This window comes from Thermoascus crustaceus (assembly GCF_041956765.1).
Source record: "Thermoascus crustaceus strain CBS 181.67 unplaced genomic scaffold VTN00scaffold_3, whole genome shotgun sequence".
Lineage (NCBI taxonomy): Eukaryota > Fungi > Ascomycota > Eurotiomycetes > Eurotiales > Thermoascaceae > Thermoascus > Thermoascus crustaceus.
In genome coordinates, this window is record NW_027192529.1 from 2,121,589 (window position 1) to 2,149,347 (window position 27,759).

General features: G+C 33.4%; 5 protein-coding genes across 5 annotated transcripts, besides 3 other annotated features; 3 read left to right on the forward strand and 2 right to left on the reverse strand.

Annotated features, from left to right (window-relative positions):
- Positions 1-117: 117 nt before the first annotated feature.
- Positions 118-123: a sequence feature (Short protein (VTN00DRAFT_5954, KAL2010147.1) was converted to a misc_feature.).
- Positions 124-9,758: 9,635 nt separating this feature from the next.
- Positions 9,759-9,786: a sequence feature (Short protein (VTN00DRAFT_5955, KAL2010148.1) was converted to a misc_feature.).
- Positions 9,787-9,901: 115 nt separating this feature from the next.
- Positions 9,902-9,927: a sequence feature (Short protein (VTN00DRAFT_5955, KAL2010148.1) was converted to a misc_feature.).
- A 7,680-nt stretch (positions 9,928-17,607) lies between these two features.
- On the forward strand, positions 17,608-21,861 carry VTN00DRAFT_5956 (uncharacterized protein; the record flags this gene model as incomplete). The annotated part of the gene is made up of 4 exons (XM_069432538.1): positions 17,608-17,934; positions 18,005-18,074; positions 18,128-21,451; positions 21,500-21,861. The coding sequence occupies 4 exons, from the start codon at positions 17,608-17,610 to the stop codon at positions 21,859-21,861; spliced, it is 4,083 nt and encodes a 1,360-aa protein (XP_069288388.1).
- Positions 21,862-22,560: 699 nt separating this feature from the next.
- VTN00DRAFT_5957 (uncharacterized protein) lies at positions 22,561-23,811 on the forward strand (the record flags this gene model as incomplete). The annotated part of the gene is made up of 2 exons (XM_069432539.1): positions 22,561-22,717; positions 22,769-23,811. The coding sequence occupies 2 exons, from the start codon at positions 22,561-22,563 to the stop codon at positions 23,809-23,811; spliced, it is 1,200 nt and encodes a 399-aa protein (XP_069288389.1).
- Positions 23,812-23,891: 80 nt separating this feature from the next.
- Positions 23,892-24,800, reverse strand: VTN00DRAFT_5958 (uncharacterized protein; the record flags this gene model as incomplete). Its single annotated transcript, XM_069432540.1, has 2 exons — positions 23,892-24,712; positions 24,764-24,800. 2 exons carry the CDS (start codon positions 24,798-24,800, stop codon positions 23,892-23,894), a joined length of 858 nt encoding a protein of 285 aa, XP_069288390.1.
- A 1,639-nt stretch (positions 24,801-26,439) lies between these two features.
- On the forward strand, positions 26,440-26,726 carry VTN00DRAFT_5959 (uncharacterized protein; the record flags this gene model as incomplete). The annotated part of the gene is made up of 2 exons (XM_069432541.1): positions 26,440-26,475; positions 26,535-26,726. 2 exons carry the CDS (start codon positions 26,440-26,442, stop codon positions 26,724-26,726), a joined length of 228 nt encoding a protein of 75 aa, XP_069288391.1.
- Positions 26,727-26,774: 48 nt separating this feature from the next.
- VTN00DRAFT_5960 (uncharacterized protein) lies at positions 26,775-27,442 on the reverse strand (the record flags this gene model as incomplete). The annotated part of the gene is made up of 3 exons (XM_069432543.1): positions 26,775-26,963; positions 27,027-27,323; positions 27,398-27,442. 3 exons carry the CDS (start codon positions 27,440-27,442, stop codon positions 26,775-26,777), a joined length of 531 nt encoding a protein of 176 aa, XP_069288392.1.
- Positions 27,443-27,759: the final 317 nt, after the last annotated feature.

Consider the following 27,759-nt stretch of genomic DNA (forward strand, 5'->3'; position numbering starts at 1 on the left):
CATATCTACTGTTGTTTTTATATGCATTTTTAATATAGTGGTTGAATAATTTGAATATATATATTGAATATCTGAATATTTTGTGTTGAGTAGGTGTTTTTTGTTGAGGTGGCGGACCTGCATTCGCACGGGTCCGGAATATCCTAGGATATGGGAGGGGCTGGTTATACTGCAGATTATTTTGCTGAAATAACTCTCTTTATCTATATAAATACTAACTTTATCAGCAAAGATGTAAGTATTAGTGTTACTAGCAAAGCTGCAACTTATTATAAGATAAAGCTAATTACTGTTGAAATTGCCTATTATTAAACTGTATATATATCTGAAAGTGTTATTAAGTAGTTGTCCTCTCTTGTTAATAGTTTGAAAATTAAGAAAAGAAGCAGACTCTTATTCTGCAATAAATATGTTTAGAGAAAGATATATTAACTTCTAATTAGCAAATAATTAAAGCTAATCTGCAATAAATCTAATAAGTATATTATTTTAAATATCTGTGGCCTATTCAATATATGTTGCAACTATTTATAATAAATAATACTTTTCTACTCTTATAGATACTGCTATCTGCTTCTGCTAAGTATTTCTTAAATATAAGAATAAGATATTTAAAAAGTTTAAGATTTTTAAAGTATAGCTATATTGTCAGTTTAGCTACAAGATTAAGATTGTTAGCAGTAATAATTTATATAAAAATAAAGCTATAATTTCCTTTAATAAAGAAGAAATTATCTGAGATTCTGTCTCTGTATATATTAAAAAACTTAATAACATTATAAAAATTTAAAATTAAACTCTTATTAAACTATTAATTGCAGTTCTTATTAAGAATCAGCTATCTTATTATCTCTGAAGAGACATTATAATTATAACTTATTATATTAAAAATTATTTATTATATTATATAATTAGTATTACACTATATAAAGTCTTTTATAGCAGAAAATTAAATATTTATTACTTTTATATGTTTAGCTATTAATATTAGACACCAATTTTTAAGAAAATTTATAATAGCAAGCTTGATCTATATATAATTAAATATAAATTTATTAAATATGTCTATAGATACTATAAAATTTATAATATTAAGAACTACAAAATTATACTATCTAAAAATATTATTTTTAAGAAAGCTAATATTATCTAACTTTCTAACCTTCTTTACAATCTGGATAAAAGCTCCATTCTACTAACAGATAAATAACAAGCATAACAAGTTATCTGCTAGCAGATTCTTTATAATTTTTTAGATATTATTTCTATAATTTCTTCTCTTATACTGGCAGCACTGCTAATAGTATTAAAGCTACTATAACTACCTTCTTATCTGCAGACTATAAAGCAGCTTTCTGCACAGTATCTATTATCTTAATCTGTCTAATCTGTTATTCAGACTACAGCTTCTATGCCAGCAGTTTTTCCAGCTTCTGCTGTATAGTATAAAAACTCTTTTAGAGTTTATATTTAATAATTATTATTTATTTATAATTTCTCTAGATAATTATATAAGATCTTTTACTATATTCTACTATAATAATAATTTTAGATATTGTAGTTTTATTGTAAAGCTAGTTTTATTAAAATTCCAGATATTATCTTTATAAATACTATATTTCTAAATAGCTTTATACAGTTTTAAACTACTATTTTATAATTAATTTTAATTCTTCTGCTTTGCTTACTAATATATAATTCTCTAATTATATCTTATATATAGTTTAGAATAATATTTAATAAAGAAATAGACTTAGTTAATTTTAATAACTACAGTAGAATTTTATAAATATTTATAAAGTAAAATCTGTACTATTTTATATAGAAACTCTGGCCAAATTAAAAAGCCTTATTTATCTGTATCTATGCAGTCTCTTAATAAGAACTTTCTTTTTAGAATCTGTTAATTTATAGCTATTAGCATATATTTCTATATATAATCTTCTTTAAGCTGACAGCAAAGAGTAGTCTTAAATATATTAAATATCTTAGCAGCTTTTAATTTTAATTTAATTTTTTAGATTTTATAAGCAGAAATAGCTATTTGTATATAATTTTCTTAAGATAGAGACATTTTGTGTAAAAATAATGATAAAAATAACATATTGATAAATATTAATTTGAATATTTTGGTAGATGTAGTGAAAATTCATTACTTTAGTTGTATTTATTACTTGGCTGTAGACTACATTATTTCATGTGTATATAGCTTTAATTTAGAAAGTATTGTAGTAAGATAACTAGATATTTAATATAATAGATGTTGGTTAGTGGCCTACTTGATGTTCTGGCCCACTCAGTGTCTGATTATATTAATGTAATTGCACACCAAGTAGTCTGAAACACTAAGCAGTTTAAACCTCTATTGTGCACCTTAACTACCTCTTTATACCAGCTTATTTGGCCACAATGGTGCTGGATAATAATACATTAAAGAAAGAATATTTCAATTAGCTCTTAATACTTATAAAAAGAGTCTTTTTAAGTTAATTTCTAAAGCAGCTTTAGCATACAATATCTCTCTAACAATATTAAAAAAATGTAATGTAATCAGACACTAAGCAGACTAGAACATTAAGCAGGCCATATAACTAACTAATATAATATATTTATCAACTTCAACTACAAATATGCCACTAAAACAAGCAAAACAAGTGGATTCAGCAGTTCAGCAAGAGGGCCTATCTTGCTTGCTATCAAAGCAATTCAATCAGGTCAAATAAAAAGCATTCAAGCAGCTACAAAAGCATATAATGTGAAGTAATCTATATTAATCTACTAAATTAATCTATACATTACTAGCTTACAGATACTTAGAAGCTTGCTATATGCATATATTTAAATGTTTTAAGCAATATTAGTATCTGTGCCCAGCTTTATATGGAAACTGCACAGATTTAATTCTTTAGTAAGATTATTTAGACTAAAGTACTTAGAGTTCTTTACAAATTAGTAATTATTAGTTTTTCAGATTTCTAAAGATATATTAAATACTATATAAAAAAGTAGAAGACTGAATATTTTATACTTGTTAGTCTAAGAATATTTTAGACTAGTTTTAATAGTTTAAGAAAGTAGTTAATAAGAATAGTATATAATCTGAAGATATCTATAACTTTAATAAAACTAGGGTTAAGAAAAATATTAACAGATAATCACTTAAAATTTTATTCAGAATAGTCTCTTGTGTTTTAGTAGCTGTAAGCTTATTCTATTATAAAAACAATAGGTAATAATAGAGCTTCTCTACTACCTTTTATACTTATAATGTCAGCTAATAAAGTAGATTAAATTATAATATAAGAAATTACAAGATAACTACTTAATAAAAGTCTCTAAATTAGACTATTTAAATAATAAATTAGTCTATCAGTAGCTTTAACACTAAGAGATATAGCTACTATTACTTAAAAAGTAATTACTAGCTTCTATTATTTAACAGGCATAATTCTTATTATATATATAAATTAGATTTATAATAAAGATCTACTTAAATTTTTAATAATATTATATTTTAACTCTACAAACACTATACTTAGATAATTAATATTATTATTTATATAAACTATATAAAGTTCTCTTAAATCCAAATTTTTGTATTCTCTTAAATCTATGTGTTAAAAGGTCTTTAAATTATTTACTATATACAAGTAATTTGGTCAGACTAGTCTAATATTATATAATTCAGATAGTGTTATAAAGACTAGAAATATATTTTAAAATTAGTTGTCTTAGTCTTAACTTTATATATCTTATCTAGTCTGCATATCTAGATCTATTAAAAATTTTAAACACCATACTAGATAGATCTGTAAAGGCATTCTAGATAAACTTAAGTAGAATTAGTATCTAGATCTACTATTAAAAAAGGCTATTTAGCAAGCAAATTAAGAATAATCTTAGAATAGTAAAGCAGCTAAAAGGAAATAGAAAGTTTACTGCAAATTTTAACATGAATCTACATACTAGAAAGTTTTATATATCTGTAAAGCTTGCTGTATAACTAAGAATTAGAATAATAAGGTTGTAAAAATATAATAAGCTAATAAATACTGGTAAGAAAAGAATATAAAATAGTATACAAAGTATTTTAAACTGCAAACTGTGAGAAGTATAAAGGAGTTTTAATACTAAAATAAGAGATTTTAAAAGCAGTTAGTTTAGTAGATCTTTTCTAATAGCAGGTTGAATTTAACTTATCTATAAAAGATTGGTGTTAAGCATAAAGTTAGAGTAGCAGGCATATTAAAAATATACACTTAAATTTTAGAAAGTAGAGTAGCTAGTCTCTATAGACTAGACTTTTAAGTACAGATAATTATTCTACTATATATACTACTATGTTTCTTCTATTTTCTCTAACTACTTAATATTAGCTTAATAATATAAAATTTTACTTTATATATTACTGCTAAAGCAGTTATTGCTATAACTATAATAGCTTTAAAATACTATAACTTTAAATATAGAATAATTTACTTAATAAAGTACTACTAGACTATATAAAATCTATTTAATTTTAATATTAATCAATTCCAAATTTAGCTTATAATTTATTAGCTCTTTTATAATACTAAAATATATGAATTATCTTATATATAAATTACAAATACTACTATATTAATGTGTCTCTTTTATTTTTCTATTATTTAGCTAAAGCTATTTTTAATAGATTATGCTAAATTATTCTATAATTAAAATAATAGTAACATTTCTAAAATTAATTATCTGCTAGATACTTCTAAGAATAAAACAGCTAGCTTTATTATAATAGAATTATTAAATATTTTATTAAATAAAAATATTATAATTAAATTTAATATATAATTAAAGAATATAAAAATAGTCATTTTTAAAGTATTTATATATTATATCTTAAATATAAAATATGCACTAAAAAATTTTATAATAAAATTATATAAATATTATAATAGACTAAGAAAGTAGTGAAAATATTTAATTTATAATAAGTATAAATTATAACTTTACTAATTAAAGAAAATCAGCAGCTTTTAATAATATCAACTAGCAGCCTATAATAATAAAGTTAGTATTTTGTCTTATTTAAAAAATAGATAACATTATAATCTATTTATTAATATAAATTACTAATTAAAGAAATATAACTGTCTTCATAACTTATATAATAAATAATGTTCAAGTAATATAAGATTTAAAAAATAATAAATCTAAGAATCTATATCTAATATAGATATAAAGTTAAAAACTTTAATATAAAATAATATTTTTTTAAATTAATTAATAAACTAGCTAATATAATCCACAATTGAGCAGTTTATATAACTGAGCAGTCCATTTTTCATGCAACCACAAGATATTTAAAGCTTTTCAACTACAGAAATAGAATTTAATCAGTCTAACTAACAGTGAAATATAAAGCTATTTACTAGAGCAGTTTCTTATAATATATTTAACTATTTAATAGCTACTGTAGCATTGTGAAGCACATTATTAAGATATAGATATAGATTTATTAGACTACTTATTAAACTATATATTAAGCTGCTGAATATAATTTTAGCCTTTCTGTATAGATAATAGAGTATTATTTTCTATAGTAGCTTAATTTCTTACTTTTTTTAATTTATTACTTATTTTCTGTATGTAGTCTTGATTCCATTCTGAAGAAGATTTATATTTATAGCTATTTAAGCAGCCTTCTCTAGATAATAAATATAAGATATTAAACTTCTACATAGCTTTCTTGTACTAAGACTTTTCTGCAAGCTGCAAACTTTATAATCCAATTAATAAGTATTATGAGATGTTTGAAAAGCAGAAGATATTAAGCCTTCAGCTAGTAGTGATGGTGTTAATATTTAAAGTTAAAATGTGATTTTTGAAAGAATATATTCTTAATTAAGTAGTTCAAGGCCTGCTTCTGCAAAACTACTGTATATATTAGCTGAATTAAACACTTCAGTTATGCAGATAGATATAGAAATTCTTCTTTGTCAATATAATTGTTGCTAGCAATTATTCTTGCTTTAAAAAGCTTTCTGTATGCATATTTAAGCAGGCTAAAAACACCAATATCAAGAGATTGCAGGTGAGAGACATATATAGATATACAGAGACAGATAATTAAATTCTGCTTGCAGAAATTATTAAATTTAGCAGTTAGATAGTTACTATAGTTATTAAGAATAAGCAACTATTTTGTATCAGTTATATAGTATCTGAAATATAATTTAAATATCTCTTTTAATTAGTAAAGGCCTATTTTATCTGTTATTCAGCTATTCTTGCTAGTTACAATTTACCAGTCTTTAGAAAACGTAAATTCTTAATATTAGATAGTCTGTTAATTTATTATCTTAAGTATAATTACTAATAATATATACACTTCTTTTAAGCTTACAGTTTTAATAATAGTAATTTATTTATAGTTTCTCTAAATAACTTTTTTAGATTTCTTACTATATTCTACTGTAGTAATAATCTTAATAGTAGAGCAGATGTCTTTTTTTTTAAAATTTCAGATAACATATATTATAAGCAAGTAAGACAGATAAGCAAGTGAGACACTCAATTGCACCTTCTTAACAAGAAATATATAAAATTAATTATAATATTAGAAAATTAATTAAAACTATTCAGTATTATCTTTATTAGATATTTTAATATCTTTCTTACAGATTCTTATATTATATCCTGAATTTCCATATGTTTTATAGCACTATTTTTTTATCTTAGCTCTTTTTTATAATTACTACTTTAATATATTTCCTCTTTTAATCTGGTTCTTTATGTCATTTTAGGTCTGAATATCTTGTCCTTTATTAAGATTTATACTTCTCTCTTATTAGAGATATATCTTTTTAGCTCTATAACACTTACTAAGTGCCTTATTTTGCTTTTAAAGAATCTAATTCTCTATCTTTAATAATAAGGCTATCTGGTGCATTATTTATACTGCTCCCTTTAATAAATAATTAATAGCATTATAAATTGAGCTTATTAAGCTATTTTAATAATAGGTAATCTGATGCTTAATAAATTTTAATTATAAGATAGTCTGTTAGGTTATTTAGTGTCTTAAAATCTTAAGAAATAGAGATTTTAAAAACCCTCTTAACAGACAGTAGTGTCTGCAGTCTTATATCTAGCTTTAAAATAATGCTTTCTAGGTTAAAAGGAATTAGATCAGCCCTTTAAAAATCTTCTTAAATATTCTTTACTGTTATTGAATTCTGAAACACAGCAAAAAAAGTGGAAAGTCTTTTTTGATAATATAAATTAGACTAGTCTATATCAATTTCTCAATTTGCTGACTGTGCAAACATTCGATATTAAGAGGCTGAAGAATATAAGATAAATAAGGCATACAATGTGTGATAATATTATTCACCTTATAAAAATCTTAAAATCAGTAGAGTAATAGCTTTTATGCCTATTAAGAATAAGAAGGCAATATTAATCTGTAGTGCAAGACTTAGTATACTTATTAAGATGCTGAATCTATTCTAAGCCCTCTCTTATTGTTCAGCCATTTTCAGATATAGAAATCACCCAATCTTTTAGTAAAGAACTATCAATATATTAGATTAAAAGATAATATTTGCCTGCAACAATAATAAATAGTGGAATTGTCCAGCCTTATAAATTAATCTCTTAGATAATTGTAACTTATTTATAATCTTCAGAATGTACTAATCTTGTATTTAAGTGTTAATTAGTGTTTGTAACTACCATTGCTGTTAAGATAATTTTTATTATAAATTTAGTCTTTTAAAGTTGTAGATATCTAACTCTGCCATATTATATTTTGTAATTATATTTGTATAAGAGAAAATTAGCTATAAACTAGAAGTAGCTAGTTAAAGCTTCTATTTAAATAATATTTTTAAGTGATTAAATTCTAGAGTTTATTACTAAGCTTATTAAAGAGTTCTTATATTTCTCTAGATAAATATAAGATTTATCTGCTAATTAGCAGAATTCTGTAAGTTATAAAACTTTAATAAGACTTTATCTGCAGATTTTGGAGCTAATATTAAGCTGTTATTTGTTAGTTAAGATTAAAAGAGATTGATTTTAGATATATAAAAATCTCTAGTATTCTATAAATATTCTGAATTTTTACAAAATTAGAAAACAGTAAGTATATTTAGCAGTATAATTATTAATTTAATTCTGAATATAGACAAATATAATTAAATACTAAGTAGTCTAAGATATTAAGTGGTCTAAACCTCTATTATGCATTTTAATCACTCTTTTATACTAGCTTATTCAGCTACAATAGTACTAGGTAATAATATATTAAAGAAAAAATATATTTAATTAGCTCTTGATACTTATAAAAAGAAGCCTTTTTTAAGTTAATTTCTAAAGCAGCTTTAGTATACAATAATTCTTTAATAATATTAAAAAGATATATTAAGGAAATCACTATTTATAAAGATTTAATTACAAATTATTATAAATTAATAGATACTAAAGAATTTATATCTTTAGTATAGATTCTTAATCTAGACTGATATAGCTTATCTTTCTGAATATTAACAGTATACTATTTAGTGTAGTTATTGCTTTCTGCACAGTTATCTTTATCTGAAGCAACTATTAGTAAGAAATAAGTTAACTTATATTAAGTGCTATATAGAACTGTGCCCTAAATATAGCTAAAAGTATAATTATTAATAAGCTAAATATGAAGATTTAGAGCTTATTAAGAAGTAGTTTAAGCAGTTTTATAATACTATTTAAAAGTATAAAATTTTTAAGCAAGATATTTGTAGTATAGATAAAACTAGCTTTTAAATAGATATATATAATTTTAACAGCTAAAGTTATCTGCAGATTAGAAATATATAAGCTATACAAAGCTATACAATCTGGGAATTATAAATAGATAACTATAATTATTATAGTAAATATAGCTAAATAGATTCTATATCTATAGATTATTTTTACAGTAAAAAATCATTAATCTTAATAGTATAATGTAATTGGACACCAAGCAGGCCAGGACACTGAGCAGGCCACATAACCAACCAACACAATATATTCATCAACTTCAACTACAAATATGCCACCAAAACAAGCAAAATAAGCAGATTCAGCAGTTCAGCAAGAGGACTGTATCTTGCTTGCCATCAAAGCAATTCAATCAGGTTAAATAAAAAGCATTTAAGCAGCTGCAAAAGCATATAATGTGAAGTAATCTATATTGACCTACTGCATATATGGGCATTCTACATATGTTGATGCAGAGCCAAATAGTCAAAAGCTTACTGCAACTGAAGAATCTACACTTATAAAACAGATCTTATCTATAGACTAACAGAGCCTATTACTAAGAATCAGCACTGTATAAGATATGGCCAGTCTTCTACTATTAAGTTAATTAAAATCTCTAAGCCCTCTTAGCAAGAAATGGGTGTAACAATTTATTAACTACCATAATAAGCTTAAATTAAAATACAGCTGCAGATATAATCATTAATAGGCTCTATATGAGGATCTAAAGATTATCAGAGAGTGATTTTAGCATATTCTTAAGATTATATAGCAATTTAATATTACTAAATAGAATATCTATAACTTTGATAAGACTGACTTTTTAATAGAAATAATAGTAACTACAAAGATTGTTACTAACTCTAAGATAAGAGGCTGGTCTAGAGCAATTCAACCAGGGAATTAAGAATGGATAACTGTGATTAAAGGAGTCAATTCAGCTGGCTAGGCCCTGCCCCCAATGATTATCTTTGTAGCCCAGAATTACCAATCTAATTAATATCCAGAACTGCTAAAGGGCTGAACAATTAGAATTAGTAAAAATGGCTGAACTAATAATTAGCTTGGATATGTTGGCTAAAGAATATTTTTGATAAATATACCAAAATCTGTATAGCAGGGAGATATCACCTACTAATTCTTGATGACCATAGCAGCCATGTATCTGCTGAATTTGATCAATTCTGCACTGAGAATATGATCATTCCTCTATATCTTCCATTATATTTATCACATCTATTACAGCTGCTTGATATTGTCTGCTTTGGCCTATTGAAACACACATATGGGCAGGAAACACAGATCTATATGCAGCACAGCATCAATCATATTAATAAGGAAGATTTTATTGCAATCTATCAGCAAGTATGCCTGCATGCCCTGACAGCATCTAATATATGCAGTGGATTTGCTGCAGGAGGCCTGGTTCCATATAAACCAGAGCAGATGTTTGACCAGCTTCATATGCAGTTGAAAACACCTACTCCATCCACCAGGCACATCCCATAGCAATCAATCATCTAGCTGGACTGCTGAGACACCAAAGAATGCTAGGGAGCTGGAGAAGCAGGCAAAGCTTATTAAGCACCTCTGGTGACAGCATACACACAGTCCTCCTAGCCCAATCAGTGAAGCAGTTGATCAAGTGGTCAAGGGCTGCCAAATTACAATAAATAATACACTGCTTTTAGAGCATAAAATCAAACAGCTATATACAGCAAATTAATATTAAAGATATAAATAAGAGATAACTAGATCCTATATTGCTATGGGGGGTATTTTGACTGCTGAAGAAGGTCAGCAGCTCACTCAGCAAGCTACTTAGATGCAGTCAGAGGGGGTAGAGGAAGATGATAAGCAGCCTAGGAAATATGCATTACTGCAGTGCAGCAACTGCAATATTCAAGATTATATTAGGGTCAGCTGCCTAAACAGATAGGCAATTATTTTATATATATATAGCTTCAATTTAGGGGGTGTTGTGGTGAGATAACTAGATATTTAATATAATAGGTGTTGGTTGGTGGCCTGCTTGGTGTCCTGGCCCACTTGGTGTCTGATTATGTTACTAAGTTACTATTAGTAATAATAGCTGGATAAATAATATATTAGGCCTTAAATAGCTTTAAAAGATATTTAAAAAGTATACAGCTTCTTATACTATTAGCAGATATTATCTACTAATTCTAAATAATTGTAGTAGTTATACTACTGCAGAATTTAATAGATTTTATATAGAAAAGAATTATTTCTTTATATATACTATTTTATTTCTTGTATCTGCTTTAACTATTAAAATATAAAATATCTGTATAGCTAGAAGACTGTAAAGATAATATAGAATAGAGTCTATTTTATTAGTAAGAAAGATTTTCTATATATCTATTTTACAGTCTATTAACAAGCTTTATCAGCAGTAAATATAAATTTCAAAATAAATTTACTGCAACTAGTCTAATTTCACTATTGTCTACAAGAGTGCTTTTAAAGCTTTATATTAAACTAAAAAACTAATACTAACTAATACTACTATTAACAGTATATAGTAATTAGTCTTTTAATTTAGAAAAATAATATTAATAATATAGTATAAATTTTTGCTAAGAACTAAAAGATAGACTAGTTAAGTAAGAAGCTTAACTACTAAATAGCAGACTTATTCTGTATTATTAAAAAAGTAAATAATATTTATAAGCTTAATTTATCTAAGTTATTCAATATATACTCTATATTCTTACTAGACTAGCTGTAAAAAACTGTAACAGACTCTCTATTAGAGCAGATTACTAACTCTCTACTACTAATAGAAGTTAATAATAAAAATAGAAGATTGAAAATATTCTAGTAATTTAGCTGTGCTGCAGAACTCTTTAGTACTAGATTAAATAAGTTAGTTATAATAATAATTCTATATAGTATTATAAACAATTTTAAAAGCTCTCTCTATCTGCTGTAGATATTTTATAACTATTACTCTAATCTCTTTAAATTCTTAAAACAGTTGAATAATTAGCTAAAATGGTAGAAGAATAGAGAAGAAATAAAAAACTGTAGAAATAATAATAAACTGTTTAAATAGACTTAATATATCTAAGAATAGGTATTTTGTTAAAAAGATTAATATAATAATACAGTGTAGACTAACTAATAGAACTAAGTAGATAAACAGTTAGATAAACAGTTAGATAAACAGTTAGATAAACAGTATAGTTCTACTATATTAATCTGTTTATATCTTAAAACTTCTACTATGTCTATAATTTCTCTTTCTTTTTTATGCTTTAAATCTTGTAGAACTAGCTACTATAGTTAATATGTTAATTGCTATATCTGAGCACTATTATATTAATATTATCTACAGTTTAGCACTCTGTATAAGTGCTACTATAATGCAGTAATTGTTATATTATAGAATATAAAGGTTACAATATTTTAATTATAGTAGTAATTAGTTTTTATATAAAAATACATTTTTTATATAAATTAAAAACAGGTCTACTTTTTAAATATGGCTAGAATTATATAGAAGGTGCACAGCTTACTTATAGATTATATTAATAAATAAATGCTAAATATAAGCTATATAATTTAAACTTAGTATATATAGCTAAAAATAAAATATATAAATTTAAAATTATAAAGATTAGAGAAAATAAAAAATTAATATATAGTATAAGTATAATTATATTAATGTAATCAACCACTGAGCAACAAATACCACTGAGTGATAAATTTTTGCTGCACCCACTATAATTTTGAAGCTTTTCAACCATCAATACAATTAAATTAGACTATCTAGTAGTTGAATATATAGCTATTTATTAGGACAATTCCTTATAGTATGTCCAATAGTCCCACAACCACTGCAGTGTTGTGAAGCTTACTGTTGAGGCATAGATATGGGCTTATCAAGCTGCTTATTAAGCTGTGTATCAAGCTGCTAAATGTGATTTTGGCCTTCTTGTATAGATAAAGGGTATCAGTATCTAGAATAGCATATCTTCTTGCCTTCTTTCTAGTTTTCTGCTTATTCTCAGCTTGTAGAGTCCTAATTTCATCTTAAAGAAGAAGATTCATATTTATTGTTATCTGTACAGCCTTTTTAAGATAATAAATATAAGATATTGGACTGCTAGAAAGCTTTCACTTTCTTATATTAAGACTTTTTTGCAAGCTGCAAACCTTGTAATCCAGCTGGCAAGGATTCTGAGAAGTTTGAAAAGCAGAGGAGACTGAGCCTTTAACTAAAGCTGATAATGTTGATGTACAAAGCTGAAAGATAATCTTTGCAAGAATCCACTCTTTATTAAGTGGCTTAAGTCCAGCTTCTGCAAAGCCTTTATATATATTATCTGGAGTAAACACTTTTGCACAAGCAGTTGGATATAGAGATAGAAAGTCTTCCTTGTTAATATGGTTATTGCCAGCAATCATTCTCTTTTTAAGCAGTTTTCTGTATGCGCACTTAAGTGGGCCAAAAACACCAATATTAAGTGATTGCAGAAGATAAGAGGCATATACAGGCATGCAAAGACAGATAATTGTATTCTTCTTGCAGAAAGTATCAAACTCTGCAGTTAAATAGCTACTATGGCCATCAAGAATAAGCAACCACTTTGCACCAGTTATATAGTATCTGGAATATGGTTTAAATACCTCTTTTAACCAGCAAAGGCCTATTTTATCTGTTGTCCAGCCATTCTCACTAGTTACAATCCACCAGTCTTTGGAAAGTGCAGATTCTTGATACCAAGCAGCCTGTTGAGATGCTGCTTTCAAGATAATCACTGGTGGTATATAAATCCTCTTTAAGCTCACAGTCTTAATGATTGTAACCCATTTGCAGTTTCCCTGGATGACTATATAAGGTCTTTCACTGCATTCTACTGCAGTAATAACCTTGGAGGTTGAGCAGAGCCCCATAGCAAAGCCAGTTTTTATCAAAATTCCAGATATTATCTTTATATATGTCATATTCCTGAATAGCTGCATATACAGTTTAAAACTACAGTATTATAACTATTGGATTCTCCTGCTTTGCATGCTGATATATAATCCTTTAATTATATCTTGTACACAGCTCAGGATAATGCTTAACAAATTTATAAGCCTAGTTGATGCCAATAACTATAGTAGGATCCTGTAGACACTTACAGAGTAATATTTGTGCCATTGTATATAGAAACTCTGGCTAAATTGGAAAACCTTATTTATCTGCCTCTAGTAATTATTGAACAAGTGTTACCTCTTTAATAGCCTTTAATCTATGGCTATTAGCATATATTTCTGCATATGATTATCTTCCTTTAAGATGAGTATGAAGGATAGTCTCAGACACCCCAAAAATCTCTGCAGCCTTCAGTATTAATTTAACTTTTTAATTTTTATAAGCTGTAATAGCCATTTGAATTTGGTTTTCTTAAGATAAAGGCATTTTTAATAGTGGTGGTGATAAAATAATGTGTTGAAAAAAGGAAGTGGTAGGGTGGAGGAAAAATTTGTCACTTAGTAGTATTTGTCACTCAGTGGTTGATTACATTAAGCTAATACTATATATAAGCTAAACAAAATAAAAATAATAAATTTTTAGCTTAGCTAAAAGTTATAATTAAATTAAACTAATATGTGCAGTAGATTTAAAGTTTCTAATTTAGTTTCTTTAAATTGCTAAAGAATGCTAAATAAGCTTATTAAAAATATTACTCTCTTAATTACTACTTATAGATCTGCAGATAATAAAAAAACCTTTTATACTACTATTAAAGTGTAAAAGCAGATAGAGCTTATTAAGCAACTTATTAATTGCAATATTTAAAGTTCTCTAATTAAAACTATCTATTAGCTAGCAAAAGCAGCTGAATCTATTATATATAAAGTTCTTTTTCTAGATTAGAAGGTAAAAAAGCTTTATACAGTAAATAAAAAGTAAAAATAAAAGTATTTAGCCTCTAGATCTTATATTACTATTAAAAATATTTTAATAGAGTTTAAAAATTAATAACTTACTTAAAAAGCTATATAAATAATAGACTTAGTAAAATTAGTTTCTAAAAAGTGTGTACTATTATAATGTAGTAACTGCTATTAAATTAGTTATATTAGAACTAGCTGCTCTAGTAAATCTAGATAATTTAAAAATCTTTATATTGATTTAATTATGTAGTAGTAAGATCTTATAATTTTCAACCTTAGTTAAAATTATGTTTAGCTGTTTTGCTTAGATATCTTACTTGCTTGTAAATTATATTAATATAACAACTTTATTAATTTCAACTATTAAGATGCTATTAAAACAATCAAATTCAGCTATTTAATAAAAAGGCAGAATATTGCTTATAATTTAATTTTAAATAGTTAAAAATTTATTTTTACTAAAAAATTTACTCTTCTATAATAAATATTATCTGCAGATTAATATAGTTTAGTCTTGTATAAAATATAGCTAGTTTATTACTTTTAAGCTGCTTAAAATATCTAATTCTGTATATAGAAAAATAGATACAGTACTTTATTAATTACTATAAAAATATTAAATTAAAATATAGCTGCAGATATAATTATTAATATACTTTTTATAAAGATTTTTAGATTATTAAAAAGTAGTTTTAGTTGATTTAGAATACTATAGTAAAATATAATATTTCTGAATAAAATATCTACAATTTTAATAAGACTAGATTTACTATAAAAATAATTTTAATCTTAAAAATATTACTTTTATATTTTATATATATACTTAGACTAATTTAGAAAGATTATTATCTTTTAAATTAGCAGCTATATTAAAGCTATTCAATCTGAAAATTATAAATAGATAATTATAGTTAAGACTATTAACTTAACTAACTAGTTTTTATTATCTGATTATTCTAGCTAGTAAGCAATATTAATCTTCTTAGTATACAGAACTACTATCAGACTAAATAATTAAGGTCAGCAAGAATAGCTAAATAAATAATTAACTAGAAATACTTTAGCTTAAAACTTTAATAAGCATATTAAACTGTATATAGTAGGCAGATATTAGCTGCTTATTTTAAATAGCTATAGAAGCTATGCAACTATAAAATTTAATTATTTCTATACTGAAAATAAAGTTATTTCTCTTTATCTACTATTTTATTTCTGTCACAGAGTGGCTTTTAGAGAGTATTCTAGAAGCTAAACTACTATACTACTAGTAAAAAACTAAAATATAAAGCTAATAGCTTTGTATTACTCTTGCTTATATAGCTTCTTACTATACTAAAAGCATTTTAGAAGCTAAACTACTATACTACTAGTAAAAGACTAAAATATAAAGTTAATACTGTTTATATTATCTCTATCTTACTTAGATACTGCTCTTAGTGTAATAGCACAGCAGGCATCTAGGCAGTAAAATAGGCAGTGTTGAGTATTTCTTTGTTAGAAGTTCTAGATTCTTAATTCTGGATATTTAATTCTAGGAATTCTTGATCTGAATCTGTAGGTTCTGAATATTGTTGATCTGGATCTGTAGGTTCTGGATATTCTTGATCTGAATCTGTAGGTTTAGAATATTCTTAAAAAGGTTAAAGTAAAAAGAAATAGAAGATGCTTTTAATAATGTGATGGCACTTAGTTATAATATTATTTAGAAAAACTATGGTAGCTTGTTATACAGAATTAAAAGCATAAGAGGAAAAGAAAGAAAAGAATTTGCAGAGCTTTTGCAACATAAGATATATAGGCAAGTAGAACCAGCAGTATCTCAGAGATAAAGAAATGCTCAACACTGCCTACCTTACTATCTAGATGCCTGCCGCGCTGTTACACTTAGTATCTTCAGGTTTTGGCAGCCAGACATGTTTATAAGCATTTTAGAAGGCTATATAAACTAGTCTTTAGAGATTATAAAGGCACTTTATTAGCTGCAAGATTTTTTTAAATAGCTAGTATCTATTAATCTGAAAAGAGTAAAATGTACTTATACTTAGTTTAATTTAAACTTCTAACTAGTTAGCTTTATATTATATTATAGAGTAGCTTCTAGAAAGTATTCTAGAAGCTAAACTACTATACTACTAGTAAAAGACTAGAATATAAAGCTAACAGCTTTATATTGCTTTTACTTATATAGCTTCTTGCTATACTATTACACTATTAATAGATAAGTCTATTATAATTAATTTGTCTTAAAGCTATTATTATATATTTTTATTATATATTAAAAGTAATAACTTTAAAGCTTAAATTATTAAAAAATAACTATATATAATTAATAAATTAATAGTTAAATAATTATATAATTATAGTTAAAAGTATATAAAAGTTATAATTAAAAACTAATTTTTAAAAATATTAATTAATTATACTATCTTTACTACTCTAGTATTAATATTTTTTATATTTTTGTATACTTTATTTAAATTTACAAACTAACTAAACTTCATTATTATAATATCTCTTATTATAATTTAGTAAAGCAGTTAATATAAACAATTATAAAGATATAAAGATAGGTAGATCAGTAAGTGCAAGAGCTTTATTGCTGACCCAAATTAGCAGGAAGCAGTATGTCACGTGATAAATACTGTATGGCTGATACCACCAAGTGGAACTGCAAGGTATTCGTAGCCACGCCTCCATACTGTGTGCACACTTAGAGGTCTGTTCGGTCCGCACCGTACTTAACCTAAATAGGACCGCCTAAGTGTTCACCGCCTTCAACAATAATCAACACTGCAGCAAGAACACCCCCAATCCCCCTTTCTATTCCTTGATAACATCCCTACAACCGCACTGGGCGCTGCTTAGTGTAAACCACGACCACATAGCAAATGTGCTTGGTGTTTCGAGGTTCATAATTTGTTCTCAGCAATGTTTGCACCCGACGCGGCCGTTCACTCAACGGTTTCCTCGCTACGAAACCCTCGAAGGCGTCAAAGAACAAATTCAGATGATTCCGTCAAATATCCAAAAGCTAAGAGGCAACGATCCCTCCTGCGAGAGGATACCTTTGAATTGCCCAGGTGTTTTGGGACAGAGCACGACGGTTGTGAACAGTCCTACGAAGTCCAAACATCTGCCGCTCCTGCTAGCTCAAGCATTGTCTCCGAGGACAATATTGCTCAGAAGCAGCTTGTGTTTAGAGGGCCGAAAAAAACGGATAAACAGGGCGATCATATCAACGGGACTGTAATATTGGTAGTGAACATCATTTTCATCACCTTCATATGATGAAGTGACCGAGACTAACCTGATTTCATCACTGCAGTCCAAGAATGATTATTACATTGTTTCACAGCTTCCCTCATTGCCTGACCAGATCCGTGGGATAGAAACTGGTAAAGTGTCCAGTGTCACCTTCAATAAGTTGCTACTAATTTAGTCATTTTAGTTCCTCCGGAAAGCTTCTTTGCGACTGATCAAGGTTACGCACTTATCTTGACACAATGCTATGCAATAGTTTGGCCATACGCCATTTCTGAATCCTCTCCATCCCCCGCCGACGTCTTCACTGTTATGATTCCTGATTCCTGCAGAGATCCTAGTGGTGGCACACCTCTTGGTGTCTTTGTATCGAATACCTCGACTGAACTCCCGGGGTTAATGGTTGTAATACCATCCACAGGGAAAATAATATACTGGGAAACCGTGTCACATGCTGCAGTTCTGGGACTAGTTAAGCAAAAGCAGAACGGACTACAAGGTTCAGTTCCAGGCTTGCTCTCCGGAGAACGCGTTACCGAAGTTATAAACGCGGAACCTTCGGGCATCATCGTCACCTTTTCTTCGGGTCGAGTAGCCCATGTTGCTGTGAGAGACCCTCAGGGGAAACCAACAGTAATCGTCAGTTTTCTTCGCAGTATGACTAGGGTCAGCAGTGGAGGGTTCCTTGGCGGGATAAAGAGTGTTCTGGGAGGTAGTTCCTGGAGACAAGAGGTAGCTGCTGCAAGACCGGGTGAATCTTTACAACGGGGCCAACGTGATATCATAATCGCTACCTCTACTGGCCTTCTGGAGATATGGGATACGCACTGGAACAACGGGAATACGCTGAAGAAACAAGTGGATGTTAAATATGACATCTGCGAGGCCCTTGGACAGGATTACATTGAGAGTGGCAGTCAGCATAACCTTAAGGTTTTAAATTTTGTGTGTGCGCCATGGCAAGACAACGACGCGTCTGACCCGGCCATTGACCGAGCAATGTCGCTTTTCTTCCTGGTTGCCTTGCATCAACCGCAAGATCTAAAAGCATTAACAACCTTGGCAGTTGTCAGGATGAATATTTCTATCTCAAGTAGCGAAACACATATTGTTTCGACTCACCCAGTTGAACGCCAGAAGCTTCCTTCAAACTTTGAAAAGCTGAAGCCAAGGCTCCATATTCCAAAGCCCTATGATACCGCTTTCATTTGCTTTGGCCAAACAGTTGTTCTGTTGTCGTTGACAAAGATGAAAGAGTCGCCATCATCGCAGTTACTGGTTGATTCAAGTCGCATCCCTGTTCCTTTTCAGGACTGCATCCGATTCCGCGATGAGGAAAAATATAAAGTACTAGGCAGTGGTTTTGAAGACCAAAGTGATGAACAAAAACATGCAGCGTGCCTGGTCATGGTTCGGGGCTTTGGCATAATTCGCATCACCGCCTTGCCGCGCCAGAGTCCAGAAAGCGACTTCGAAGATGCCCAAATAACTGCGAAGCACAAAATCGAACAGGCTGTTTTTTATGGCAATATGTTGGATAGCCCTTTGGACTTTGCCAACGGAAACGAATTGGACTTTCCGCCGCAGGAGTTAGAACAGGCAGCACTGGACATTTGTAAGGAGCTGCTTCAATCAAGCTCTAAGTTCATATCGAGTGCAGCTCTTTCACTTGACCAACATCTGCGCTTACGAGCAAAAGCACTTGATGATTTAGCACTTCATCTGATGCGACATGGTTGCCCGTCAAGGTTAACCCGTTGGCAACTGCTATGGGGTGCCGAGAAACTTGCTGCTCAGAGGGCTATGTGGAAGGTCGAAGAAGGATTTAGGAAGAAGAAGAGTGGAAAACCGACATTTCTGGCTCGTGTGATTGAACTGATGAGTGAAAAGTTCAAGACAAGATATGAATACCAAAATGGTGAAAGCGATCGTGTGCGGCATTGGTTCATACATGATACGTATAGAATGGAGCATATTATTCCATGGATCTTCAATGCTATTCGAGATCCAAAAGGAAACATTTCACGACACGGGCAGCAGTTCTCGGACCAGGTTTTGGAAGCCAGCGAGCTTTCACTTTCAGTACTGGAGACAGCTTTCCGATTCAGAGAAGAGCATTCTGGACTATACGGTCTCGGAGACGAAACACTCGAAGATGGCGTGCTGGCTTCTGGATATGAAGGATTGCCTGAATTTTGGACTTCTCGGAGCGTAGGATACGCTGAAACTGGACATCTGTTGGATCTGGAACTTGATAGCTGCAGATCTTGGTTGCAGCAAACAGCACCAAGGAATGAGACACCCGATCCTCTTATAATCAGGCAGATCGCACGTAACAGTTCCCGCCAACTTCGAGTTCTTGGGCAGATGCATCGTGAACGAGTTCGTTGGCTCTCTGCGCAGTCTGACTCAAAATTGATAGATGAGAGCCTGGCCATTGAGACGGCTCACTTAAGACAGAGAAAATGGCAGCTGTTCAAAATGGCAGGCATCGGGCAGTTAAGAGATGCTATTTCCTTGGCTGAGGAATTTCGCGATATGGGTGCGCTAGTGGAGCTCATAGTTGAACTCCAGGATCAGGCGAAAGGCAGGAATGTCCATCAAGGTGTGTCGGAAGAGGATTCTCACGTTGACGAGGATTTGAAGCGGTTTGGGCAGAGAATCGCAAGCTACTTCGACAGATTTGGTGAATCTTGGGCAGATGCATTCTTCTCCCGGCAAATATCTGTTGGACAACCTGGAGTCTTGCTGGCGATGCGGAGCTACCAGCCCCATGTCACCCGCTTTTTGCGCAAGACTCCTGGACGTTCACGGCTGGGTTGGATCAATGATATAGTCGGTGAGAATGATTACAATACCGCGTCGCGCTCTTTGGAAAACCTAGCTATTGAGCATGAATCTGATTTATGGAGTCAACGTGTCGAGATCTCTCTTGCGAAACTTACGAGGTTGGCATCATGGGAAAAGAGCGCTGCGTTCGAACAGTCTGATGTTCGAGAGGAAATAAAACGCCTTGACGATTACGCGGAAATAGGTATGGTTCAGGAATTAGTTTACGAACATGTCCTACCTGCATTGCACGGTGCGATCGATCACAAAGCTGAACTTGAACTGGCGATCGATCATTTTGGCAAGCTCACTGAAAATCAACCGTCGCTCCGTGAAATTCTTGAAGACGCTCTCGGGAAGCTAGTTGCCAGAAAAGTAATCGATGTTGAGCAGTTGGTCGATTTGTTAACCCTGATGGATCCAGTACAGTTCCTTGAGGGCGAAGACAATGGACTTCTAGGACGCGAATTTTATTTGGCTCTACATGTCCTTCGACTCAGTGGCTATGCCCATACAGACCCAGCGTACTATGAGATGTTGCAAAAGCTGGTGTGGCGGAGATGCATGATCCGTGATAATTGGGAAGTCATCGGAGAAACATCTCAGAAGCTGGATGATGAGGTCGAGGCTCATGTCCGTGATACGGCCCTGTTTCGCACTCTGGCCGAGTGTCTCAAAGAAGGTAAAAGAGATAAATCCTTTCCGACTTATGTTGCTGACTTTTTCATAGAACGTCTGGAAGGGGTTGACGATCGCCCTGTGTATGCCCGGTATTCTCCTTCAGAAATTCTTAATCACACTTCTCACTCCGGTTTCCTCAAATCGCGGTTCCGCCCTGAGCATGGTGCTCGGATACTGCATGATCTGGATAATGAAGCCGAGATCTTACGTCGTTATGTCGAAAAGGGAAAGCTTGAGGTCTGGTTCAGGGATATTTTGGCATCAGTGGAGGCATTTGTGGGGGGCTCATCATCTGCAGGGCTGGCCACAGTTCATCTGAAAGCTCAAAACCAAAGAGCCGGAGTGCAAAAAACATTGAGCCCTAGTCCTACCCGATCATCAGATGTGAAAACCAGACTGAATTGGCTTTAGATGTAGAAAACATGTACACTACCAAACATTGATAATTTATGGTTTGTATCAGTAATAGAATCTGGTTGATAATGTGGATTTACTACTCTTTTAATAGCCATTTTGTGACCAGAATAGCCGTCATGGCAAGAATAAAATGATGTAGAATGTCTATATTAGTAGGGTACGGTATTGTATAAATGCAAAAACTCAGCATTCTATTCTCTTTACTTGAGCTGCAGTTGATACATGAGATGAGCTGTACAGTACAGTAGGTTGCCAAAACTTTCGTATACTTTCGCCTTGCTGCTTAGTAGCTTGGTGGATTGCTGTTCTATAACCATGTGACTTTGAAGCTATTCCAAAGCCACTTGCACATTGTGCTAGGTAACAGATGCTAAGCAAAGCCAGCTCAGCTCAAGATATAGTAAAAGCAGTGAGGTAGATGGATTGGACAGGGGACTTTCCTCGATAACAGAAATGTTGGTTAAGGAAGGAAAAAGAATGAAACTTTCAAGACAATCAATCACATGATGGTTGTCACGTGTTCCTATCTCTCCCTTTGCAGAAATAATGATCAACGGGCAATGGTAGCTTATGCATGAAAATGATCCTGAACGTCCAGGGCCATGATGGCAATAGTTATGAAGCTACCATAAAATGCGATGTTCTTAAAAATCAGCTGACCTCGAAGAGCTCATAGGTCTGATCTCTGAGAGGATGTTACCTGCCCTTCTCCGCCTTAAACGCCCTCTGTGTCCGGTACGAGTCGGTAACTATGCTGAAATTCGGCCTTCAATGGGCTTAGGAGCAAGCGCAGTATGGATTCGTTCTTTATCCACCAGACGCAATTTGCGTACTGCTCTTTTTTTCCCTGGTTTGAGTCCTTTGCTGATCCATTGGGATGATGTGCGCTGAGACTTGACAGGCCACGGGGTGCATCGCGTCGGCATGGCCACTCCTTGGGTCGATAATTTTCCAAATACTGCTCGACCATTCATGGACGAAATGGACAGTATCTTAGGATTCCATCTTTCTCGTATTATATCGGATGGCCCAAATTCGGAACTGAACAAGACGGAGAATTCTCAACCGGCAATAATGGCTACCTCGATCTTGATCCTCCGAGTGCTTGAAAAGGAATTCGGTTTTGACACAAAGTCACGCGTGGATGTTTCTCTCGGACATAGCCTGGGAGAGTATTCAGCTCTGGTTGCGGGTGGCTACATTGATTTCAGTTCAGCACTCAAGATGGTTCGGCGTCGTGCTGAGATCATGGCTCGATGTAGTCGCGACGCTTCCCAGCTATCAGGCGACAGTTACGGAATGGTAGCGTTGGTCTGCGAGCCTGATCATCTCGGTGAACTGATTGTGGCTATTCACGAATTTCTAGGACTTGGGTCGGCAGGCTCAAAGGACGATTCGAGTTACGAAGTGCCTCCCATCCAGCAAGTCATGATTGCAAATATCAATTCCAAAAACCAAATAGTACTAAGCGGCAGTATTGAGAGGATCAAGACTCTACTTGTCCAACTTCGTCAGTTTGGGGGTCACGATCCACGCGCTGTGAGGCTGAAGAGTGAGAGTCCATTCCACAGTCCTATCATGGCACCAGCCGCGAGCTACATGAGGAGCGCGCTGGAAGAGGTTACGATCACCTTTCCAGCATTGATGCCATGCATATCGAACGTTACTGCCCTCCCATTTCAATCAAAAGACGAACTTAAAGACCTCCTGTCCCGGCAGTGTATTGAAACTGTGAGATGGTGGGATAGCATAAGATACTTGGATCAAGAGCAGGGGGTAAAACGGTGGATCGGCATCGGTCCTGGTAAAGTTGGCAGAAATCTAGTCGGAAAGGAAGTCGGCAGGATCATGACCAAGGGTGGAGGCGTCTGGGCTATTTGTGATCCGAGAGAAATCGAGGATATATTGACGGCCCTTGAAAAGACTGAATTTGACGATTCATAGGGGTTTTTGAAAGATCAGCAAAACCCGAACATTCGGCAGAGAATTCAATTTTAACTAAAATCTATACTGGTCAGTCTTCGCTAAGCGTTGTTCTTATCTTTCAAACCCTCTGGTCCTTGACCCCATCGCCCAGCTCTTTTACCCCATTTTATCATGCCCCATGCGTGAACCCAACTAAAACTCGGAGGACTGTTGCTAGCGTCTGTTTGAGTTACACCATGGTGACGGGCAGGTTCGCTGTCGTTTTGCGATGCCTTATTGCAGGATGTACTTGAGGCTCGAGATCGCGATTCCCAGTGTCTATTGTGTACATTCAATGGGCGCCACCAATTGGATGTGGTTCTATTCCACCAACGAGACCCACACATTTCCCAGATTCTACTCTGTGCTCGCCTGAAGGCAAACTTCTCATCCTCTCCGATATAGAGTACAGGACGTGTAAAGTCCGGCCTCTGTCCAGAACAGTGTTCTGCGTTGACTCCCGGCAATCTATTTTCTGATGGACTGTCATTGTCGACCGCCTGATGATACGTGGAAACATCCATCCTTAGTCCAGAAGTCTGTGGTCTATCTCTTTTAAATTCACCCAGGTTGGACGGCTCGCAGGGCTCATATTCGATTAAGGTGCGCCGCTCTCCATCGTATACTGAAGTGTTCGGTCGAAAAGGGTAATTCGTATCCTGATAGATCTCTGAAAAGGTCTCTTGCCAGACGTTGTCATTGTCGATGTTTTCCGCTGATATGTCTTTTCCGTTGCCCCTTGTTTCTGGAAAGAATAGATCGTCGATGTTGACGTCTGCGCGTATAAGCAATCGGCAGCGTGCCTCGTAAAGAGCATCGAGGAGGGTAATAAATCTTCTCGCCTCGTTTTTTAGGTCAGATGAGAGAGCTGGGACTCTGTCTAATATAAAAGTGTGGTAAGAGGCTGCTAGGGATATATAATCAGCCGGACCTAAGTTCGAGCCGCATAGCTCGGTAAAATCCCACATTGTGATGCCTGCACGTTGTCTCGGAACATGGAGCTTTCTTCCATAGACGTAAAGGTGACCTGTTTGCCACTGATCTACAGTCAAACCGACCTCGGACAGAACAATATCAACTATACGTGTCCATGCCGGGCATTCTTCGCCTGGCAACGAGGCCTCTCCAGACGAATGGACATAGAAATATGTCGGCGTAGAATCAGAATGGATCTGATGCTTTGCTTTACATTCTCGCACCTCTTTACCCCTTTTGATGATAGAAGTGTAGTCGGGATCGAGGTCATCTAGGTGCCCGTCAATGGAAATCTCTTCACTTCTGTATTCTTCCCTCCTCCAATCCTTGTCACCTTCCATCTCCAAAGTATCGCACCTTGATCTGAGGATATCCAAGAAAACATGGAAGTCGTTCGATCTTGCAACCTCGTCTATTTGCGCATCGAAGATCCCCCGTCTGGAGGCGAGGCTATTAACAGATACTTCAGGCCTCGAATATGATGAGCGGAAATCGATGCCAGATGCCTTCGCAAGATCTTCTGGAAGCCTGTTGCTAGTTGCTATAAGGACCCCGCCCATCTGGAAAAATGACACCAGAAGAGGACATAAGAGTCTTGATGTTGCTCGATCGGGCAGTTGGAATTCATCCAGGAATATAATAGGAGACACTGATACGAAATCTTTGGCAAGGGCAGTAATCGAATGTTCTTCATATGGATCCCGGAATGAAGTAGGAGAAGGTGCTGCTATTCGCTGCTTTTCCAGTCGTCTGATGACTTCCAGAATGAAATTATTGAAATGCCATCTTCGCTTCCGGTGTGTAGGTAGTGAATTGGCCAGTAAGTCAATGAGCATGCTCTTGCCTCTGCCAACTTCCCCATGTAAAAGTAGTCCTCTTGGTGAGGCCATATTTCTCACTGAATCTAGATCACTTTTTGAGAGGGTGAGAGCCAGCTCCTCCTCGCTCCGTCTGTCTGGTGACCAAATGGACGTCCACGGGCGCATGCGTTCGCCTAACGCACGAATAGACTGCACTTTTCCTAAAGAGCGACTGAAATTGTCCAAACGATCTCGATAGTCCAATTCTGGCTCGTAATCCTTGAGCTCGAAATAAAGCTTCTGCAAATGCACTGCCACTCGAAGCTGGGAAGCATCCGGCTTCAATTGCTTCGTCGCAATTAGTGTTCTATACTGTATCAGTGGATTAGTTATTGTTAAACTTGTCGATCTGGGTGTAGCGACAGCCATTGGTGGATGTTAGCTTAGGCGGAAAATCCAGGGAAAATCGACGGGCAGCTGGGTCTGCTGGCAGGTAGACTTTGGTGTCAACTGTGATGGAAGCTTTGGTGACATTGATAAATGTTATGCCTGAGAAATTTCACGTGCCATACCCCCCACATTAGGTAGACGAAATCGAGTAGCGACTGGCTAGTGGGAAGGCGGGTGTCGACACGCACGCCTGAGGGCCTCGAAGAGGATAGTCTTCCCAACAGAGTGATAGCTTTGGCGTGAATCTCTTTATATGATCGACTGATCTATAAAGGGGATATCTGCCCAATGAACTCATAGTATATAGGATGCTGAGACTTATTTATATGGTTGGATTCTTGAATGAATGACATTCGAACGATTCATTTTAGGCCAAACATCAATGGTCAGCTGGACTACGTTAATAGAGGTTAGGAAGGTCAGGATCCCTTCGGTCTGACAATGTCAAACTGTGTAATTCAACTGTGATATAAACAGCGAACGTGTTCCATGACTCTAGCTTGCCACTACTTCGTTTCAGGATTTCTTAGAGCACAACTGAACCAAAGGACACTGGTACCGGATACTTTCCAGCGGAGTAGATCCCACCCACTATTCTCTGACTTGATATCCGTGACATGGACTAGGTCCAAGACACATTTTGGTGTCCGTAGCTCTGTGCACAGGTAAATCCCAATCTCTGACAGCTCAGAGAGCAAAAACGAAGTCTCGGCGGTTTTAGATATTAGCCAGGCCGGGAGCCCATGAGTCCCCGATTCGCTTGACCTCTGAAATAAACGCCTGGTTTGTGATTTGCGGAGTACAGGAGGGAGCTAGGGTGGCCTTCACAGTAGAGACGTGGTCGTCAGGGGCATAGAAAGGATTCTGCAGAAGCTGGATGTAGGCAGTTTGCAGAGCTCGAAACGCCTAGACCAAGAGACGTTACATTAGTGTGGATTAAACAAAAGAATAAGGCCAAGCTGTACACACCGGCTTCAGGTCCGAATCTCTTAGACCGGCAACTGCAGTCCCTTTGCGTTTCTCCGAGTCCGTACTCATTGGGCATCCTGCCATGTCGACTATAATCAAGAACTTCACTCCCGTGTTTGTTAGCCAGCCATAGGCCGCAAGTCTCTCATCAACCGCATGTAGCAGGCCAAGGTCCTGATCGACGGAGGTCTGCTTCTGCCGAATCTCGAATATGTCGAGACATGAGTTCAAGAGAAAAGAGAAGTCTAGGCGCGACTCTAGGTGAGGCGGGAAGAGCGAGACATGAAGCGGCTTATCCTTTCGGCCAGTTAGCCAGCTTGTGCGACTGAATTGCTGTTGTGTTGGTTCAACAAGTCGGTGCACTCTCGTACATTCTTTCCGATAATCCCAATGCAAGCTATTGTAGGGCCCGCCATCTGTGAACTACCCTCTTGCGGATGTCTGTAAGCCGTTAACATCCGAAGGGGGGCCACAAAGACTCTCAACGAGGTGTGGGCTCGGAGTCGGCACCTGCTCCAGACTTCCGGCTTTTGTGGGTGTACGAGTATGGAGAAATGCGGGCGGGGGCCAATTACAATTAGGGAGCTTGTAATCTAATTTCAAGCCCCATACAGAAGCGTATCGTCACGAGGTTCCCTTTATTCAGCAATTTATTAAACTTGGAGGCCCATGCAGCACTCTGATTTGCCCGACTGGCGATAGTCACTGATACTGCGCTAGTACTATATATGTT